At 36.1% G+C, this 19663-nt stretch overlaps 2 protein-coding genes and 1 long non-coding RNA gene across 15 annotated transcripts in view; 1 reads left to right on the top strand and 2 right to left on the bottom strand.

Annotated features, from left to right (window-relative positions):
• The window catches only part of PPFIA2 (PTPRF interacting protein alpha 2), a 289892-nt gene extending 283183 nt beyond the window's left edge, over nt 1-6709 (top strand). For all 13 annotated transcript variants that reach the window (XM_033056917.2, XM_033056913.2, XM_033056914.2 and 10 more), the window contains 3 exons: nt 427-586; nt 2142-2231; nt 5252-6709. In XM_033056917.2, coding sequence (XP_032912808.1) covers nt 427-586; nt 2142-2200 — 219 coding nt within the window. In that variant the 3' untranslated portion in view covers nt 2201-2231; nt 5252-6709. The remainder of the gene's footprint in view (nt 1-426; nt 587-2141; nt 2232-5251) is intronic.
• LOC122149392 lies at nt 771-4237 on the bottom strand. Its single transcript, XR_006162983.1, has 2 exons — nt 4025-4237; nt 771-1855 (listed from the first exon to the last, which is right to left on the bottom strand). It is a non-coding gene; the product is annotated as an uncharacterized LOC122149392 (long non-coding RNA).
• A 2981-nt stretch (nt 6710-9690) lies between the features above and the next one.
• ACSS3 (acyl-CoA synthetase short chain family member 3) overlaps nt 9691-19663 on the bottom strand; it is a 71900-nt gene continuing 61927 nt past the window's right edge. Inside the window, exons 12-16 of the mRNA XM_033058454.1 lie at nt 16073-16154; nt 14974-15096; nt 10722-10821; nt 10466-10641; nt 9691-10188 (exon numbers count right to left, since the gene is read on the bottom strand). Coding sequence (XP_032914345.1) covers nt 10123-10188; nt 10466-10641; nt 10722-10821; nt 14974-15096; nt 16073-16154 — 547 coding nt within the window. The 3' untranslated portion in view covers nt 9691-10122. The remainder of the gene's footprint in view (nt 10189-10465; nt 10642-10721; nt 10822-14973; nt 15097-16072; nt 16155-19663) is intronic.

The following is a 19663-nucleotide window of genomic DNA, read 5'->3' on the forward strand; positions in this document are numbered from 1 at the left end:
GAAATAAAACTTTTAAGGACTTGCTGAAAATGTCAAATGCCTATGAATTCAGTGCATGCACATGAATGTTTCAACCTTTTTTAGTACTTTATGTAATGCTATAATAATAATGCATATTAACCTCTTAATGCAATAACAAACCACTTTCTGTCACTGTGTAAGAAAGTGTTACTTTAGCTGATACTAAACTCCTTGACTATATCGAGCCAAAGATTTAAGAAGAGTTTTTCCACCCCAGTATTTAATATTTCTAAAGGTTTTACTTCTACAAGCATGTCTCAAAACATGTTACAGTGACTGGATGCAGTGCAAGAGAGCAGGGTAGTTGTTATGGAGTACATGTGGCAGTGGTAGGGATAGCACACAGCAGGATAGTTAATCCAGAAGTTCCATTTTGCTTTATCAAGTACAACTGTGTGTTGGCAGAGCGATGACAAGAACTTCAGGCGCGGTCCCTCATGGCGACGGCAGTTCCCCCCGCGCGAGGTCCACGGGATCAGCATGATGCCAGGCGCCTCGGAAACACTGCCCGCCGGGTTCCGCCTCACCACCACGTCTGGGCAGTCGCGGAAGATGGCCAGTGATGGTATGGGCTCCTTTCTGCACTTGTTCTTGGAAAGCACAAGGCTTGGCCTAGCATGCCAAGCTGACTTGTAATGCATGTCTGTCTCGCACCGTAACAATTGTGTTCATTTAACTAGGATGAACTGACTCTGGAAAAGTTGAATTAGGGGATGGAAATGCACTGACTTGGCATAGTATTGATTTTGTCAGGTTTGCTTCAGAGTGACAGTGTTTATTTAAAATACAAAAAAATGGCCATCTCACTATCCTACAGCTGTAAAGGAGACAATCAGAAAGACAGGAATTTATTTACTAACTTTCAACTGAGACTGAATATAATATCTAAGCAAATTTTTCATCCTGTTAGCCTCTCTAGCAGGTGAAGTGTGTTTTAGAGAATGCAATTAGAAAGGGCTATCACCTTTATTTTCCTACTTTACTTTCAAACTAAATAGCTTAGCCTTGACTATCAAATAACTGAAGTTGCTGACAGGCACCAGCAGATGAGTAGTTAGAAAATGCTTAAATTCAGGTACTAATTGAGTTACTACATACCAGTCTTAATTTTCTCTGGAATATTTTGATTTCCAAAAGATGCACAAACTCAGAAATGAGCAGAAAATTAACAAGCAGATCATAATTAAAAATAAGTAAAATTTTAAAATCATTGTAAAAGAACAGGGAGAGGAAAGAAATCCCATCACAGCTATTCCTTGACATATATGAAAGATAAAGCCCAGTATACCTGCCGGAAGTTCTGAGAAATATTAGTACACAGACTGGCCCATTTAAAAGACTGCTATTTATTTCATCATGAAATGATTTAGGTCTACAAATAGACTTACCTCAAAGTAATTGGATACAATGACTTGTAGAGATCACATCCTCTAACTCAATAATGAACTTGGTATGACAGTATTGCCACCTAAATTCCATTAAAGTTTCTCACCTTTAAAAACAGTAGTTTGTAATTGCAGTTACAGATGGAATAATTTACTGATTGTATCACAGAATTCCGTTGACTCCTAGTTTCCATGGCATTTCCATAACCCACATTACTGTAGTATATAAACAATATAAACAGTGGATTTAATCTTCTAGTCATGGTATGATGTAGACGATGATATTCCCATTTTACAGATGTGGAACTAAGGCACAGTGATTTACTTGAGGTCTTCCAGACAGTTAGTTCTTGAGCCGGGTATACTGAACTCAGTGGACTCAAAGGGAAGCAATTTTGAAGATCTAAATCTTCATGCAGGATTTGGGTTCCTATCTCCCAGCAGTAAGTCTGCAAGAGTATTTAAACAGCATGATAGGTAAGAGCATTAGGGTTTGCAACAAAAAAAAAGACAAAATTGAGCTTTAAACTGTATTCACTTTAGACAGATTCCAACAGGACATCAGCCATTAAGAAGTGCTGAGTTTTGAACTAGATCATGCCCAGATCACATTAGAGAAAGTCACTGTGCAATTTAACAGCCACTCTTCCAGTAGTTAACAGTAGTGATATATTTTACTGATGATTCTAAAAAGGCTCTGGTTTGTTTCCTGTTTTTTTCCTTCCCAATTTGCAGTTGCTTCATCACGACTGCAGAGGTTAGACAGCTCAACAGTTCGCACATACTCATGCTGACAAGGCCTAGCAAAGAAGCCAGCACTGAATTGTGAGTATTCTGTGGGGGCCATCATGAAAGCTCTTTATAACTGTCCACTACACCCCACATTATCCAAGCACGAACTAGCTTGGAGCAGAGGACATAACTAAGGACTCGCTAGGGTGGCCATTTGGTCATGACAACAGTCTTAAGCTCAGTCCAGAGGACACTACCAACCATATTTTGGGGAGAAGGCACAGGGAATGAACTTACTTTATGAGAAGTTGAAAGAGTTCTACTAGGAGCTGGAATGGGGGACAATGCTACTAAAGCTTTTTTTTTTTTAATTAAAGCTATGGCTCAATTTAGAATATCAGGTAGCTGAATAAAGTTAGAAAAAGACTTACCCATACAGAAAATCTTGAAAATTGATCTATTACAGAGATTCCTTCACTTCTCAAATCATTCAGAATTGACAAAGAAAGGATAATCTGAGCCGGATGCAACTTTGGATCAAATTTAGTATTGGAATTAAAGTTAAAATTTTCATTATACATCTTTTGAGTGAGGTTATGAATATCACAGAATCAATGTTCCAGAGGTCTGTGGAAATACAGTTTTCTATTTTATCCCAGCTTTTGTAAAAAAAAAAAGTACTTACATCAATATGGCACCATTTTATTTTCTAGTATTTTCTAGCTAGTATATTCTCAGTAAAACAGTTTCCATTTAATTACTTGGGGAATTGCAGGGCAGTTGGAAAAAATATTTGAATATCACCAAAACCTCATCAGGCACCAAACATGCTTCAATAGCTGTTGCATATTATAGGCAAGACATGAGCAAGGATCTGCAAGCAAGCTCTTGGCTTTTTCTTTTGATTCCCAAGACTGGGACAGACGTGGGGTCTTCGAGATTTTACAAACTCTGTATAGGTTCAAGAAATCCTTAGGAACAGCAAATGTTAACAGTGGGAAATGTAGATTGCTCAGGATCCTCCTGATGACATGAGCCTTACTTCATAGATCTTTGAAAGATTGCAAGAGTATAAAATCTTACTCTTAGCAAAAAGGGAACTTTTTGAGCCACCCCTGAAAAAATAAGCTTGGGGGTGTGTGGTTATTTGTTGGTTTTGTTTTGCTTTGTTTTTTCTGAAAAAGTGTACCAGCTGATTCTACAAAGATGATGATGAAGCACGTAAACTATAGAAATCTTTTTATATGTGTGCATGTATAGATTCAAGCATGGTATAAAGTCAGTGACAGGACTCTCACAGGGTTCAGTGGTGACAGAAACTAAAGACAGAGATATGAATCTTTTCTCCAATGTGCTTCAGAATCGCACTGTTGGAAGCAATAAAGCATGACCAAGAAGTTCAAACACAAAGCTATCTCTTAGACCAACAGTAATGGGCCAGGCACCTGAGGTGAGGCTTGAAGAGCACAACAAAGGCAGAAATGGAAAATTGATATGCTAACAAAAATTAATTTAAGATTACCCAAACCATTTATTCCCACTATATTAAAATTATACAAAAAGTAGCAAAGCACAAACAAAAGTAAAGTAGCAGACTTTTCTGGCATTATATATATATGGAAGGCATGTATTTTGAACAAAAATATGTGCATATAAAGCTATGCAAGCTATATAAGTTAACTTCAATTTCTACCGGAGTATTAGTAGTGTTTCAAGTATCAGTGGTATGTGTCAAATCACCACTTGCTGCTTGTCCACTATTCTGCCAATTACATCCTAATCTTAAACGAGTGGTCTATAAGGATATCAAATTTGCATCTACATTGTAAAGGCTAATATATGAGGTTAACTGACAGTAATATACTATTATTTCTCTTCTCACTTACCATATAGTCCTTTTCGAGAAGGAACAAGATGGTGTGAACTAGAACTTTAGTGTACACACATTCTGTAAGGGCAATTTCAAAATGCCATGCAGGTTAGAAACCAAAAAACAAAGTAACTTTGGATTCCAGTACATTATACTGAAAATCAAAACAACACCGCACCTCTCCTCCTCCCAAAAAAACCAAAAAACCAATGGAAAAAAATCAATAATAAAAAACCCCTAAAAGTAACAAAAAATAAAAAACAAAAAAACAAACAAAAAAACCCCCAACAAGCAAACAAAACAAAAAACCCAACAACAACAAAAAACCCAAACACAACAAAAGAAACCCCACAAAAATAAAACCAAAAAACCCATGCAGGGAAAATATTTCCTTCACTATTATATCAAACTTGAAAACTTAAACTTAATTTCCTGCAACTCAAAAATGAATGCATAAACAGAAATTGCACATAGAGGGAGATATCAGATTGAAGTGCAACAGAGGAGTTTTTTTGCCTTTACACAGCCAGTGGATTTGGCACTCACATTTTCCAAGCTTTTCCAACACTTTTAACTTCTACAACATTTGTCATTGCCAAGTTAGAAGGGTGATTCAGGACAGATTTCTTGCCACAGGCTGGAGCAAGAGAACACAGTACTTTAACTTTTATTCTAATGAAATAGTAAAGAAAATTTGGCAAAATCAGTCAGTTATGTCCTTTACCAATGAAGGCTTCCAAGGAGGATTTGTAAAGATAAATGAAGAAGCAGCATTCCAAAAACATGTGAATGATAATATGGAAGCAGCTGGTCCATAGCAAAGAAACCATCAGGGTGGAAAAGGTAAATGCTGTCAAGCTGCAGTGAGCTAGGAAGAAGAATCACAAAGTACATCAGCAAGGTCTGTACACTGAAAATGTGTGCTTAGTCTTGTGCCAAACAGGCAAAGGTCTCCAGATGCAGGAAACTAACCCCAGTGCTGAACCAAAACAGCAGGAAAACAACTGCAAAATTAACATAAGCAGCAGTCTGTGTTGACTGAGGACAATCATAGAAGATTAAAATTAATCGATGTTGCAGATCTAAAATTAAAAGAATGCATGCCTCCCAGGAATATTCAAAACTCATATTTTAGGAACTTACTAAACAACTTACTTAGTGCTATATTTTCTGTTGTCATTGCACTTTAGACTGAATTAGAATCATAGAATCTTGCTAATTAATGTTTATTTTTTTCTCTTAGATGTCATCTCTTTCTTCTATTTTACCTGAAGTGCACTACAACTACATAGAAAAAGAGTATTAAAACTCTCTGCAAGAACAGGTTAATAGGAAAGAGAACACATAAGGTTTATCATACAAACAGATATGATGTTCCTTTCATGTATTGGTTAGTTTAAAACAAGAATAAAAATTGCCTAAATTATTCGGAAAAAAAACCAACCAGAAAAACAAAACAATCTCCCCCTTTTCTCTCAGCATCTCTGTCATCAAAACTTTGACAGTAGTGCACATCCAAAGCTTTTATCAAATGAAGCCACTCATCTTTACATTGTTACATCTGTTTTATTGTAAAATACTAGACATTTACGTATTTACTGTGTATGTATTTCTTTTAAAATGTGTAAGTCTTATGTAAATGGATATAAATATGATTTTTTAAAAATAAAATCTATGGTACATGGGGTCTCAGTGCAAACATTTGACAATACAGTGTCAATAATACTGTTTGTATCTTTCCATTCCACCATTTTTACAGTTTTTGGATTGTAACAGTCAAATGAATATGTTTAGCAGAGTTAGAAGCTTCAACATGTTCCTACTGAGAAAAATCTGTCAATATTTAAAGCTGAACACCTGCCTCTGATGATGTACAACAGAATGACATAACCTGGAACTGAAGCCAAAATGGACCTCTAAAGATAAAATGGAAATGTCAGATACCTACAGAGAAGCATCATGATGGCTCATCTCTTAAAAACAAAAAAATAAACCCAGAAAAACTGTTTATAAAAAAATAAAAAAGCAATTTAATAAAACATGATTTGTACAAAAAACCAAAAACTTTCATCTATGTTACCTGCGGACCAAGAAGAATCTTGCTTTACCAAGAGCCACCTTTTCGTTCCAGGATCTTGCAACACCAGCCAGCATTGGAAAATTAAATCCAATATTTGCATAGAATCAGATTCTTGTTTCCAGAGATATTCAGCAAAGAATAAAAAAAAAGAAAAAAGAAGCCAACCCCCACCATTTCTTCATTCTTACAGGGCATTAGACAGGCTCTTGTCTAACGTTATGCTTTTAGCCAAGATGGCCTTGCTGAGACTTCACAGAAGTCAGTTTTATCAGAGGAAATAACTGAAAGACAGAGTGATTAATATATAGTGTATAAAAGTTTAGAAGAGCAACTATTACCTGCTGTGGCTTTATTTGGTGGTGTTATTGTTGTTTATTCTTTGTTTAATGGGAAGTTTCAAAGTAAGACCTACTTAATAGTCATTTACCTATTTGCTATTTTTCTGCTGCTTGATCTTAGCTCAAGACCTGTCTTTTAGTTATTTCTTTTAGCAGTTTGATCTGCAATGTTTGCACGTACATAAACCTTTGTTTTGTCTATTTTTATTTGGCAAACTTCGGTCAATCAGATGGTGAAAGATTTTTCTCCCCCAATGTCAATAAAAAAAAGAATTCAGTGCTATTTGTGTTCATAAGTCTATTAAGTTTGGTATATAGTAGCATCGAGCTTGGAAACCAGATGCTTCTCACAGCTAAGCATAAGCACATTGTGGCACTAACTGGGATGAATTACAATGGAGCTACTGGTGAGAATCTGCCACGAGAGGGAGCACAGATCTTGCTAATGGGTGCAGAATGCTGGCACGGTTATAGCACACAACTGCAGAAAGTCAGGGCTCTTGTACGCACAGCTCCTTGGACTTGACCAACATTCATTCCTCTCCTCCCTCAGTCTCCTTTTGGATTATTTTACTGCAGAATGTCACAAAGTAAAGCAATGCAAACACTGCCACTGTCAGTGGCAGCAGTATCATGTCAATACACCTTCCCTCATAAACACCAGCTCTTGTTTTGCAGAATTCCTTTTGCAGTCCACACTAAAACTTAAAGGGCAAAGAGGAATGAAGTGTGTTGGGGACAAGAATCAGCCAGATTTTATGACCAGTGTGGAAGTTGTCCTGCCCCATGAATACAGCACACAAATTATGTCTTTCACAATGGAAGAAAACAGACCAGAAGAATTTAAAATATTGTTATTTTGACTTCAGTTTTAAGGATAATGTATTAAGTCTCCTAATTCATCCCTGTGTTCCTCACACAAGGTGAAGCTCTATCATTTACACCTAGAAACTGTGGTTATGTTAAATGTTGCCTATTTGGCTCCAACTCTTTCAGTATACTAACTACTATATCTCCCTCTTCCAGCCAAAATTCAGTAACTCACTAACCATTCAAATCTACCCACTTGCTGCTTCTCTCTAAAAACAAAATTAAGAAAATTACTGCAAAAGGCTCCTCTGGAAAACAAAAGTAATGGCCATGAAACAATAATTTTCCTATACTGTATTGCTGCAATAACATGCCTTTCTTTGTCTCAGTTTTCTGATTGTTGATGCATGAGACATTTGGCATTTCTGGAATTCTCCACTTTACCAGTGTACAAGTCTTGATCTGAAATTATTACTACCAAAAAAACATACAAGATTTTTTTTAAAAAAGATAACGTTAAAAAAAAATAGCTCAGGCTTCCTCAAAAAACAGAAGTTATTACAAATATTTTCGTCATGTAGAAACCTTAAAAATGTTAGCTATGAAAGCTCTTCATAAACAGTTCAGAGGAAAGATAATTGTTTCTTGCTAATATTAATGAGAGCAAATAGCCCCTCAGAAAGGTAAGTGCATGCCTAAATATCTATTATTAATGCTTTTCGGGGTTTTGTGGTATTTTTTTCAACTCCTTAAAAGAAGCAACCCAAACTAGAAAGCAGTTTACTTTTCCTTACAAATGGAGAAACTGGTTAGGAGCATGAGCTGTCATTGGGAAAATTATGCAAGATCTAGGAAATCAATTCTCTGCCTCTACATGCATTGCAGGATCTCTTCTACAGAGGTTTTGTTCTCACTAATTATTTCCCCTCCCCTGATCTTGCCATTACATGATGGCTGCAGCCAAGGTAATGATAGCAAACACACACAACAATATCTTACCTTCAATTGCAAAAGTTAACGACTGCACACCTTGTGAATGTCCCACAGTTTCTCTGTTAAGACCCTTGTAGTGTCTCACTGATTTTAAAAAAACACACCACTGACAACTCCCAAGAACTCCCTCTTGCTCTGTACTGTTCAGCACAGGTTGCTAAGTTGCAGCATTGTGAAATACTTGGTGTGGGCCTCCTGTTAAAGCCTTTATACTTGAATAATTCATCCAGAAGAAAACAGTATCTTAAACTAATGCCACTTCTGTAAGAAGTACTTCACGGAAGTTTTAAGGACATCTCTGGAGGGCCAAATTATTTCCACTTTAAAATCTCCAACCCGTCTATTTCGCATATCTACCATGAAACATCATTAGCATTTACTTTTATTCCCTGTTCAGACTGTGATTTTCAGCTGAAGTGAATAGCTGAGAGGGAGAGGAGGCACCTTATGCAATGATTCGGCAAGAAACAAGGACAGCGCAGGCTCAAACTGGGCTGTTATAGCATGACTCTATGACCTGGTTCAACATGACTGGCCCAGCTGTCTGCAGTCCCTAGTGAAAACAGACATTTTATTTAGTCCTTATGTAACTGGCAGAGCTCACCAACTCCACAAAAGTGTCACAGGCACAAGGCACCAGCAGGGTATGGCTCATGTCATGTGAAACCTATCACCTTTTAGTTCCTACATCAATGCATTGGTTTATTTCATCACTTTACAGCGATATCATCCTTACCTCTATCCACCACTACATAACAGTATTTCTGGACCCTTTTGAGGATCTTTCTTATACAACAATATCATCTGAATTTATCTGTTACTTACTGTTTCTTTCTCTGGTAAGCACTGCTGAGTTTAAGCAACTTGTCTGCTTTTATACTTTTCTGTGAGCATCTCTTTTTAAAAGGACTTTTACATTTATTGTTCAAATACCTGCAGTTTGAGAAGTACTGTATGTGAAAAATGTATCCTCCATCCCCTGGGCTGTTGAGAACCCTGTAACAAGTCTGAACTGGCCTATAAAGTCCAGAATGGGCTGCTTAGCATCCATATTTGCTAAATTTCTTGGCTATATACACCTCAGCCTAAAATGCTTAATTATGGCAGCAAAAGCACATTCTGGTTGTCCTTATAATGCATACAAACCACCAAAAAAAAAAAAAGAAAAAAAAAGAAAAAAAAAACAGAAAATGCAAAGGGTAAAGGGTAAATGTCTGCCTTTATTTAATTTACATGGGGTTTTCTGAATATTACTGTGGAAAAATCAAGATTTTCACAGATTTGAAAGCCAGAAATTATTTATCATTTTACAAGAAGACTCTTTACAAAATTACTGAGTAAAAAAAAAATGATAGAGATCTAATTTATAGCAAAAAGACTTAGGGGAAAAAAAAAAGAAAATGGAATAAAGAAAGCTAATCTTAAAATTTTTAATTTTAGAAAAATCTAAAAGACAAGAGCTTACAATTTACAAGCAAGAACATTTTATGTCTGCAACAGTTTTCACAATCCAATTTCTTTTGTGCTGTCCTCTGTTCATGTTTTACCTTTTGTAAGCTGCTTTAGCCAAACAAAAGTTACTGGTCACATCATAGAGCAACAGATGACACCATATAAGATGGATAACCCAATGACTCCTTCTCTTAAGGACTACAGCAATTAATGAGTTCTATTTGAAATTCTTAGCCATCTTAATAACCAACATATATTGACAGCATGCAGAGACTTTACTATGTGTCTGTGGCAAGTGGTAAAGAACACAGTAATGTTTCCACAGTAAAAACATTTAGTCCCAAATCATTACTTGTTTTTAAAATGCGATATTCTTAACCAAAAACAAGCTTCTTTGCATACTTGAAAAATTGAAATTTTTGTGATTATGTATTATCTCATTTAGTTTTTCTTTAGTAATTCTTCAATGTGTTTAAACACACTAGCATCCTCAATGGTTGGCGTTATCTGAAAAGGAAGAATACAGTAGTATGTGATAGTAGGTAAGCATTTCATTCAGAGATTCTTCTAAATTTATACTTCAAAAGCAATCAAGAAAAAGGTATCTGTAAAGCACTAAAACATGAAAATATTTTGGATAATCTGCAATAGAAATAAAACATAAAGTACTACCTGATGTCATGAACGAGAACAGTCAAGAAGATCAAAACCACCATGTTGTGCCTTTGGATGTGCATGTGTGCCTAATTCTTTGAAGCAAATACAGCAAACATCTCTAACTTACCTTGTATGGCTTTCCACTGACAAGTGCAGAAAGAGCAGAACGTGGAATCTTGCCAGAGCGTGTTTTTGGTAGCTGTTTCACAAACATCCCCTTCTGGAAAGCTGCTACTGGACCAACGTTGGTTCGAACTCGCTCAATAATCTCTTTCAAAATCTTATTCTCCTGTGTCTTTATACCTAATGAAGAAGGTAAAATCCTTTATCTTTCCTGAGACTTTTGCAAATGTTAGTGACATCAGTTATCAGTGAATGCTCACCTTGTCTCAGTACACACAGTGCAAATGGAACATGTCCTTTTAAAGGATCCTCCTGGCCCACAACAGCACAGTCTGCCACAGCGGGATGGAAGAGAATACACTGAGGGATGGAAAAGAAAACTAAACTGAACTAATAACAGATAATATTTCAGTGAAAAAAATGGTATGAGATGTTATGGTATGAACAAAAAACATAGACTTTTTCCTACATTTTGACAGCAAAAGGTCAGTACACCTCAGGATTCCAATTACATGTGTTGAAGACGTACATGTGGATATATTTTCATATACACTCACGCATGGTTTTCAAACACACAGAAGATATAAAAACTTTAGCAGCACGACATAGAAATATTTAACAAACCACAGGTAATTTCCTTACAGTTTTGTGAGAGTATTAGTGAGATCTCTGCCAGAGCAATTAACATTTGTTTAACATTATGAGTAACATGGGACTGAAATGCAGGGACTAAGGACCAAAACCACAGAAGCACTCTTACTACAGACTTTCAAAGTCATATTGTTTCATTTTCTCTGACTCTTAGTTTTTCATTCTTTGTTGCTGTAAAAGCATAGTTTCAACCAAGGCCAAATATAGCCTCAAACTGCAGCCAGCCTAGCTCAGCTCACTGTCTTGGAAACATTAGATGTCAGCCTCCTGAGACAAAAAGGAAATTAAACCAGAGCCTCCTTCCTTCCTACTACATGTTTACACATCACATTGATAAAATATATCAAATTCTTTTAGGTAAAAAAAAGTAAGCTTCCAATTAGCCAGTTGAGGTACTCACTTCCAGGAAAACAGTCACCAAGATGTGTCAGTACATACCAAGATGTATGTCACCAAGCCTGGGACAAAGCTGGCCTTAAGTTGTCAGCAGTTGTGAATTCTCTTCCAGAGCAACCGGCTCTTTTCAATGCGCCTTGTGGCATTCTGCTGTCAATAGTGCTTTCAGCACTTTTTAGTCCTCTCAACTCGACCACAAGGAGGACCTAACCTGACCCTACACTGAAGCCACATAATGTGATTGTGCTTGTTAATTTTTCTATGCATACAAGGGCTATGTGCTTGCTAATAACTGAACTTCACCTACTGTGTTGCCAAAATCAAAGGCAGTGGGTTTTAGGAATACAGAGACTTTTTGGTTGTTTTTATTAAGTAGGAATACCACATTTGCACTGGCTACTCATACAATCATGTGAGAATGAAAAAGACAGGAAAAGTATAGAGAAGACAGGGAAAAAAACCTGAAAGAATGGAAAGCTGGCTCACTGTTGTTAAGATTAACAAAAGAAAGGCTCTTGTATGATCTGTTTATGAAACTGAATAGGGAAGGAACAATTCAAAGGGGCTATGATAACCCATCTTCAGAACAGATTTCGTCATCCTTAGCTTTTATAGTCAAAACGGAGAAACTGACTCCATGTGTCATGGTCAGTACAATATACACTAAGTAGTTTTCAGCAAAATAAAACTGCTCAATATATTTCCAGCATACTGTGTCAGAAGCCATACTCATTTCACAAACTATGATCCTAGAAATCCCCCATGCCAGAAAACAGGCAAATGCAAAACATTGACCTAACCATAGATGCATGCTCTATCAAAAGTACAGAAGCATGACCATTTATGCACAGCTTTTGAAACTGGATTATTTTTCACAGGAATTAGATAGGATGTGCACAAGCTAAATATAGTATAGTACACTGGGCTTATACCAGAATTAGAAGGGCAGACGAGCCTGCTTCAAAAAGCTGAGTATACACAAATGCATTTGAATTCAGGTGCAGCCTTTGTTGTCCAAAGGTCATTGTATCCACACTGACAAATCATATAGGAATTAATCTTATGCAAGTCCAAATCCCTACAGGGTTTCAATGCATCACATACACTTAATGCACTTCGGTCACTTACGGGCCAGAGCCTCAGTAATGCAACCTGAGAGGCATATATAACCAAAAAAGCCTCAACAAAAACAGGAAAGAAAAAGACAACAAATTATGGAAAAGCAAACTATTAAGTCTACAACCACAGTAATTACTGCTTTCCACAGGAACACAGAAAAAAGGATCTACAGTAAACTGGCATTACCAACAAATATCATAATTACCTACCAGGCATCAGCAGGACTCCTAAGGTTGAGACTTAAATGTTGCCAGATTGTTTTGTTGTACCTTGTTCTTGTCATTCCATTTGTTATTCCTAAATCTTATGCTTAACTGGAATATTGTAGTTATTGTAGAATTTTTCTTCAGTCTTTTGACTGAAGAAATGCTTTTGACATGCCTTTGTCAAAAAGGCAGAAACATCATGATCAGGGGAAAGGGATTTCTCAAGATAAATTCCTCAGTTCTCAGTTTCAAGTCTGTTGCCTGAGATAGTCAAGATGTGATTAAGTTTTTTGGTTTTTTTTTCAGGAAGGAGCAAGAAGGGACACCACAGATTTACAGACCAAAGTGAGGGGTGGATCAAGATGAGGCCATCATTCACTGGCCATAATGGCCACCATTCACTGACTGGTCAGGTAAACTTAACATCTACTGCATTGCAGTAAACGTGGAGCTCCAATAGTATTAACAGATACATGAGACAAAGAAACTAATTGTGTGGAACATAACAGAGCTAAAACACTTAGTCAAAGCACTAAGGAAAAACTTGTTAAACTTGTAATGCAGCTATAATGTAAATGTAGATAACATACTTGCTCAACAAGGTGACTGTCAATTACATAGGGATTCAATGGACTTCTAATTCTGTATTTACTGATCTTACTAAGGAGCTAATTGTGGTTCTCTTAACATTTTCCCATTTATCTAGCAATCTGCAGTGCATTCATTAACAGCACTCTTGGTTTTTAGCTTTGTTGTGAATAGGAAGGCTTCTAGAATGTCACAGTGATGAAACATTATGTTTCTAGGGAAAAGACCTAACTAGCAGGGAGAAAAACAGAGCCACTGAGCTCAGTATGATGGATCCAAAGGAAATATAGCAGAGAAGGTGATTCAATTCATAATTTGTTACTGCAGTTTCAAACACAGACTGAAGCAAAGCAAATGCCCAGATTGGCCCATGAGTAGCAGAGCAGTAAGGGGTGGGGATGAGATTCCTGCTGTGCTTTAGCAAGGAAACACAAAACTACTTCTAAGTGAAAGAGGCTTAAGCAGACTGAAAGCACCTTTAGATCTCCATAGACCCAAGTCAGGGCAGCAACTGTTTCAAACCTGGCTGACCGATCCTTGATGGATTAATGTTTCTGTGAACTTGTTCACTTCTGTGCAATCAAAATTTCTTCTATTCTCTTATAAGTTTTCTAGCCTTCAAAATAAAATAGTCACTAGACTAAGTGACATTATAAACCAAAAAATGACTCACAGATTAGTTTCTGATTCAGTGAACAGTTAAATTCAGAGTTCTTAAAAGCACATTTTTCCCTTGTACATGCCCAGCACACCTTCTCCTATATTCCCTGAATAAGCAATTGATATGTCATCAGGGAAATTTGTAACTGGCAATCAATCACAGTGACTCCAGAAAGGTGAGTGAACAATGATAAGGAATTCAGACACTATTATGAACTTCACTATTTTCAATCTTTTTGAGTTGCACGGGTATTATATTAATGACTTTCAATTTAACAGCAGGGTTTTTTACAGAAATTTTAATTGTTCATTTAGCACTGTTCATATAATAAGAGACAAAACAGCTGTCAAAAATCTCTGAAGTCTTCCAATCAAGAAAAAGCACTGAATGTGAGTCTCTGGGGAAAAAAAATTAAAAAAATAACCAAAACCAAAAAAACAGCCAACACTGACCATTGTATTTTAGGAAAAAAAGTTTCTCCTCCTAACTACACTAGCTGGTGAAACTACCTGTCACTCTGACACTACACTATCCTAATGTATTCCCAAATAAATACATTATTGAAGCTAAAAGGTATGCTTCCCACTGTACCACTTAACCCCACCTTTAAATACCAAAATATGCCTGCCTTACCAATTCCATGGTACAAACTGCTTATTATTGACTAAATTTGCTATGTTTCTGGAAAGCATCTTAAAAGGAAGAACCTGAAATAGGAAATGTTTTGGTTAGAAGTACCAATGGAAATGCAAACAAAACAAGCAGAAAGAAAATGAGAGATCTTTCTGTGCAAGTTTTTGAGATGTAAGATGTGATGAAATGCGAGATTTTCAGTCTCAGCTTGCTTTATTCATCTTTCACTCTTCTATTTTGTTGTCAGGCAATGCTAACCTCTTCAATCGCACCTGCTGAAATTCTGTGTCCAGCAACATTGATCACATCATCAGCTCGAGACAGGACATATAGATAGCCATCTTCATCCATATAACCAGCATCCATAGTATCATAATATCCCTAAATGCAACACAATGAAAAATAAAGTCAGAGTACTAGTACATGAAACTACCAGAGTTTCATGGTAATTTACCATCAAACCCAAAAATTAAAAAAACAAACAAACAAACAAACCAGACTGGTTTCAAACTATACATGCTTTTTGGTGTTTGAAAGATTTAATTCTGTAATATTTGTCATCATTTTTATATCATGCAACTCCCTTTCCAGCAAGATTTCGTTGTCTTTATTAATACAGAACAGAAAAAAATACATAAACCCTGACATTTTGCAACTCTGCTTACTTTGATCCCTGACAGCTTGGAGAAGGATGTTGTCTGGATTTACACAAGGAGAATGGAATTGCTGCAATATAATGACAGCTGTCAAATTGCTCCTAAGGATACCCCTGTTTGTTGTATCCAAACATACACTGTGATCACAATGCAACTGCAGACTAAAAACTCACTCATTTACTTTCCTTGAACCAATCTTCCATTCTGAACACTTGTATAGGGCCAATCTACCTATTTCTACAAGGAAAGAAGTAGGCCAATCCTTGCATAGTTCAGCTGACAAGGAAACATAACTAATGCAGCAAAGAGCCTCCAGTGTATTCAGATTCACAGTGGACAAGTGTATTTTGGAGTGATATCAAGTTAGCATGGCTGCATGTCAACAGGAGGAGTGTATTTGAAGCTGTGCTAGTGTAAGGTTGCAGGTTTATATCTTAGGTTAAATGACATGAAATAACTTTTTTGGCTCAGAGGCTTATGGTTTACTTTTTCTGTTTCAGATCTTTAAAAGTATACCCAAGAGTTGAAATTATCGGTGAAAAATAATGTATCTTGAAATGATTTTAATTACATATACATATATCAAAGACCTCCAATGAAATTATGACAACTTATGATAAACCGTTTCCCAGGTTAAATCAATTTTCATTCAGTTCTGAAGCATTACCAGAAGTTTAAATAATTGATTTCATAGTTCTTACTGGAAATTTTTGGAAATATAACTTCTGAAATGTTTCTTGATTTTCCCAAAGACCTAGGAATGCTCCAGGAGGCAAAGGCAACCTTAAATTGAAGAGAGCAGAGGGAAGTAGTAAGAAAAATAGCTATAAAAAATACAACTCATGCTCTCCATACTTTGTTTTCAGATAAATAATCATTGTCTACACAATCAGAAAACAATTCATCTTAATAATATGCTGGTAATCGATAAAAAAGGCTCTATATTATTGTTATCAAATGTATATAGCTGTGCATGGTATCCAGACTATACATTTTACATAATACAAGCACCTCAGTAAAATAATATTTGGCTTAGTAAGCACTATATACTGTACTATAAATAGGTTAACAGCATTTAGCTTTTAAAGTTTTACAGATTAAGTATCTGTCTGAAATTTGTGTACATACACTATGACATAGGCAACTACATTAATACAGCCTCTCTCCTAAACCCACACACACACATGCATAGACAGATGAATTATCAGAATTATCAGTTTCTGTAAAAAGATAAAAGTCAAAGGACTTCAATCATGAGAATATGAATAAAAATGCTTTACTGTTTAAACTCTGCATAATACTATTGGAAATATTGGAGAAGTTCTGTGAAAGTATATTTATACAAGTCACTGATAGAACTTTCTAAAGTAATTGTACTTAAAGCTGCAAAATTCTGGATTGCTTTATTAGTTGAGTTTTGAATACATACTAAACACCCCTTCTTCAGTCAATGATATGGGCATGAGAAAATACAGGACACTTCACATCCGTATCTGTCAGAGGAGAAGCTGAGATGCCTCAACTAACAAAGTGCTTGTTTCTTTCTTCAAAGCTCTGACAGGGTCAAACACAGATTTCTTTAACTGCCTGAGAGATATATATTCAGGCATATCAATGTAAGTTTTATAAAGTTTACCCCTAATAACAGAGAGAGAATGATCAAACAAACATAGTTATTTCAATAAAATCATAAATGCACCATACATATTTTACTAGCATATGCCTGCATTGCTAACTAGCAAATATTTAGCCTGCAGTGTTTTATTTTCTTCTGATAGTATCCCTGTGACACTAGAAGGCAATATCTCTAGTGAAATAGTTCACTGTAGCATAGCAATTCTGCTGTCATTACAAGTCTCCTAAAACGGTCAGTCACATGAACAGGTGCCACCAGCTCTGTGACATGTGCATTTCTAATATTACATTTACAAAAAGAATAGTTACAATTTTTTATACATATATATATATACACACACACACAGAGAGAGAGAGAGAGAGAGAGAGAGAAGCACACTTTAAAAAAATCCTAGCTCAAGTAAAAATAGTACAAACTACATTGAAAAGGTCATATCATCCAATAATGATTTGAATGCCTGATGTTCTACAATCCTAATTTTTTCAGTTTAATTCAGGTCAGTTAGCATAATAGAATATACTCCTATAAATATTACTATCTATTTCTCTGAGGGTTCTTGCTCAACACATCCCATACAACACATTCCTTGAAAGTATGTTAAGGTACGGCCAGAAATACCAAGGCACTTCCCAGGTATTTACCCAGAGTTCAGGAGGACAGGTTGGCTTCTGCCCATCTGGAAGAAATTCACTGCCCTATTTTAAGCCTTTCAAGCTTAGTAAGCGTCTCTGTGATATAAAAGCATGACTCATGGAGTGTTTGCCTTGGGAAAAAAGATCAGAAAAACAATATATTGATCCTGGTGTTTGTGCATGCATGTGTTTAAAAGGAAAGAAAAATCTCTTGTTTAGATTCAAGAAAAGCCACCAGAGAATGGCACTTACTATGGTTGTTGCCTAGTTGCTAATAGTACAGCAATTCATAACAGTCTCAGTCATTGCAAATTTTGCACTTTAAATTTATTTAGCAGTCTGAAACATCTTTGTCATGGGAGAGAAAGAACAATTCATACTGATAAAGTCCTTAATCTCCCCACAGCTCTATTCAGTACTTTACAGATAGTCACTGAATAGAAATAAACAGTTTTATTGTAAAAATTAGAAAGGCATTTTCCTTTCTGTTATTGTTTAAAATCTAAACAGAGAAGTGTGAAACATATCACCAAAAATATAACACTCACTTTCACCATTTGGTTTTCTTGTCCTTGTTTGGATTTTTTTTTTCAGGGAGACCATGGGTGTCTCACCTTCTAGTTTGGTAGGGGGTTTTTTGCTTGTTTGTTGAGGGTATTTTTTTAGGAAAATTGTATTGACAAACACATCCGTGAAGCATATTTTGTCAGTCTGTGGAAACAGACTGCTAAATTAGGGGCTACCACACGAATCTCTACAGCACATAGCACAATACTGACAATTTATGAAAATGTGCTGGCTTTCTGCGAAAGATGACTTGCAGTTAGGACCCCATTCATCCACTAAGAAAAAAGTGAATGCCCTCTTCCATGTTTTAATCTTTCAGACACAGTAATTGCAGAGCAATGGGTACATACAATTCTTTGATGACAGCAGAGTGTTCAGCATCATGACTGAGAAGAATTTCTAGGTTCTGTGCAAACACAAGTTAATAAAAGTAGAATTCAGCTTGCCAGAACATAATTATGTGTATTGAAATTTTGTCAGGACATCAGAATTAAAACGTCCAGAGCCAAATATAAGTCCAAACCACTGCTGTCAGTGGGAATGCTGCCATAAATTCCGAAGGGAGCAAAACTGGATCGTAATTACATGAAGAGCCAGAAGAGAGAAACTGAAACTGTCCAAAAATAACAGCAATCTGAAAACAGACATCTCTTGTTTTTATCAACCCCTCCATATTAAAAAAATTAATAAAATTAAAAAAGGAACATTTTGAGATGTTTTATTTGGGCCTTTTTTCCCTAGAAAATGCAACACACTCCTACAATAAAAACTGCATTTAAAAACTGTTGCCTCACTTGGTCTTGATACTCAAGATCTTTTGGTGATATTTTTACTATGAGATATATTGACCAAAAATTCCAGGTATGCACAAGTAAGCATGACTGCCCCTCAAATAGTCCTGCTTTCCTTTCAAAAGGGACAGGACCACAGATGGCCAAGACAGGAGTAGGTAGGTTCCTTCATTATCGTTTTCACAATATACAAAGAAGTTGCTTTGCTTGGTTTCCCTTTGGGACATATTTACTGTATTTCTGTAGCTACCTGTTACCAGTACAATAACAGCAGTACAAATTATTCTCCATTTACCCCAGTCAAAGTAAGATTAAAATCGTTGGCGTACAAGAATACAGATCCAGGTCTATTTCTCATTCAAAGGTTGAACTTGAAACAGCATCAGGGAAACTAGGCAAACTGTGTAAATTAATGATTTAAATAATATGTGTTCATTTAACAAATATTCATTCTGGCTACATTTTACAAAGATAAGCAGATAATTTTGTTATAAATTGGAGAGACTAAGATGAATGAGTTTGACAGCACCACAAAAAGACTCTAAAGTACTTTAACAGTAACTGTTTTCTGGTACAGAATTTTAAATCACAATCATTATTTGGTTGTATTAAGCATTATTTCACAGTTCATTTATTTTTCTTACAATGGTTGTAGACCTTTCACAG

The sequence above is a fragment of the Catharus ustulatus genome, chromosome 4, assembly GCF_009819885.2.
Source record: "Catharus ustulatus isolate bCatUst1 chromosome 4, bCatUst1.pri.v2, whole genome shotgun sequence".
Lineage (NCBI taxonomy): Eukaryota > Metazoa > Chordata > Aves > Passeriformes > Turdidae > Catharus > Catharus ustulatus.